Below are 2,732 nucleotides of genomic sequence, written 5' to 3' on the forward strand. Positions count from 1 at the left end.
ATTATATTTCTTATATATATCATGCATTTATATATATATATATATATATATATACAGTATATGTACAGGACCGTAGTTTTTTTGGTGTGGTTCAGGTGTAATTTTAATTATTTTTTTAGAGGTAAATGCAATAATATAATGGTAACATTCAACACTTTTTGAAATGTTTTTACATTCGTGCATTAATGAGAAGTTGCTGATCAGATACAATATGCTTTTAGCTGAAAAATAATAACAGCCCCAGAATGCAAATATATATATATATATATATATTTTTTTTTTTGAATGCATTAAGAGGGTTAAAGGAGCAGTTCAGCCAGAAGAGAATAAGAGTTTTTGCATAAATAATAAAATAATTTTCACAATACAAAAAAATCTTAATGGCCCTACACACAAAAACAGAAATGGTGTAGAAACTATTTTTTGCTAGTAAATTTCAGAATGAATTATAAAGAAATGGCAGGTAAAACACTGACCTCAAACATAAATCTTTGAAATAGAAAGACTGAAATTATGTTTTCTTGTAAAATATACTCTAGGCTAATTATCTTTGTTTTTTATACAACTTCAAAAAATTTGAAGTGTACAAAACAGGCTTGATTTTCTTTATGCAAAACAATTTATTTTTTCTTTCTTTTGATTTTGGGATGAAATATGAGCAGGGGACTCCGCTCTCTCATCCAGTATGGTTTCACTTTCAATTCGACATAATCAGGACATTTTAAGTGACTCTGAGTGAATGTCAGGTAAGTGATAAGAGGTTTTGTGAAGCTGAAACTGACTTTTGAAACACACGACACATTTGAGACTTTCACTGTAGAAGTGAGAAACAGCCGGCTGCTCATTATCACTAAATAAAACTCGACAGGGACTTTTATTGTGATGAAGACAGTCTGAATGTACATTATCACACCACTACTTATCAAATAAATAAATAAAGAACAGCTAAAGTATAAATTATTTTATTTTCTACACTCGACGAAACTGTATTCTTTACTAAAACTATTAAAAACATCTAAAATAAAGCGGAAATAAAATATTAATACTAGATTAAAAGCTTAAACTAAAGGAAAATTACAAAGGTTGCCATGACAACTAACTGAAATAAGTTTAAGCTGAAGTACTAAAATTATTAACCGAAATAAAACTAAAGCTGAAAAAATTAATTGCACATAAAATCACTAAAACAAATTTTAAAAATTTAACTGAAAGTAAAATAAAAACTGAAAATATATAATTCAAAATAATAAAACTATAACAGTATTATAAATAACACTAGGTTTCACAGATGAGCGCTCAGTTATAATGTGTTCTGGACGACGGTCATTATTATTCAAAACTATTTAACCGCTGAATGCCACGAACAGCCAATCAGAATCAAGTATTCTAGAGATCCGCATAATAATGAACGTAATGTCCTCAGGACGTGACAAAACCACTGGGGACTTCCAGGCCTGAATGCAAATCTCCCTTCACCAATGTGAAAGTATTACTTCCATCAGCTCAGCAGCTGCTGTACATTAGAGATCAGAGGGTATATTTAACCAGTTCTGTGCATCTTAAAGCTGCTTAAAGCACGAACATGAACTCACCCCAGCAAACACCCCAGCGCGCCTGAGAGAGTTTACACACCGAGGCCGGAGGAATCACATACGACACCGGATAATCTGAGCAGCTGCTGTTCGTCTGGCACCACAAACACTGCCGGAAAAAATCATATTATTATTATTATTATTATTATTATTATTATTATTATTATTTCTGCAGTTTAGCGCCATCTGCTTTGTTATTATTAATGACATCCTTCAGTATGTTACAAAAACATTTATTATTGTTATTATTAATGACATCCTTCAGTATGTTACAAAAACATTTATTATTGTTATTATTAATGACATCCTTCAGTATGTTACAAAAACATTTATTATTGTTATTATTAATGACATCCTTCAGTATGTTACAAAAACATTTATTATTGTTATTATTAATGACATCCTTCAGTATGTTACAAAAACATTTATTATTGTTATTATTAATGACATCCTTCAGTATGTTACAAAAACATTTATTATTGTTATTATTAATGACATCCTTCAGTATGTTACAAAAACATTTATTATTGTTATTATTAATGACATCCTTCAGTATGTTACAAAAACATTTATTATTGTTATTATTAATGACATCCTTCAGTATGTTACAAAAACATTTATTATTGTTATTATTAATGACATCCTTCAGTATGTTACAAAAACATTTATTATTGTTATTATTAATGACATCCTTCAGTATGTTACAAAAACATTTATTATTGTTATTATTAATGACATCCTTCAGTATGTTACAAAAACATTTATTATTGTTATTATTAATGACATCCTTCAGTATGTTACAAAAACATTTATTATTGTTATTATTAATGACATCCTTCAGTATGTTACAAAAACATTTATTATTGTTATTATTAATGACATCCTTCAGTATGTTACAAAAACATTTATTATTGTTATTATTAATGACATCCTTCAGTATGTTACAAAAACATTTATTATTGTTATTATTAATGACATCCTTCAGTATGTTACAAAAACATTTATTATTGTTATTATTAATGACATCCTTCAGTATGTTACAAAAACATTTATTATTATCGTTATTATTAATGACATCCTTCAGTAAACAAAAATATTTATTATTATTATTATTATTAATGACATCCTTCAGTATGTTAC

At 27.6% G+C, this 2,732-nt stretch overlaps 1 protein-coding gene across 1 annotated transcript in view; it reads right to left on the reverse strand.

The window, feature by feature from the left end:
- The window catches only part of LOC107659076 (pituitary tumor-transforming gene 1 protein-interacting protein-like), a gene marked incomplete at its 5' end in the record, with an annotated part of 20,713 nt that extends 19,012 nt beyond the window's left edge, over positions 1-1,701 (reverse strand). The window contains one exon of the mRNA XM_016447890.1: positions 1,593-1,701. Coding sequence (XP_016303376.1) covers positions 1,593-1,701 — 109 coding nt within the window. The remainder of the gene's footprint in view (positions 1-1,592) is intronic.
- Between the last annotated feature and the right edge of the window lie 1,031 nt (positions 1,702-2,732).

This window comes from Sinocyclocheilus anshuiensis, unplaced genomic scaffold (assembly GCF_001515605.1).
Source record: "Sinocyclocheilus anshuiensis isolate Anshui unplaced genomic scaffold, SAMN03320099.WGS_v1.1 scaffold411, whole genome shotgun sequence".
Lineage (NCBI taxonomy): Eukaryota > Metazoa > Chordata > Actinopteri > Cypriniformes > Cyprinidae > Sinocyclocheilus > Sinocyclocheilus anshuiensis.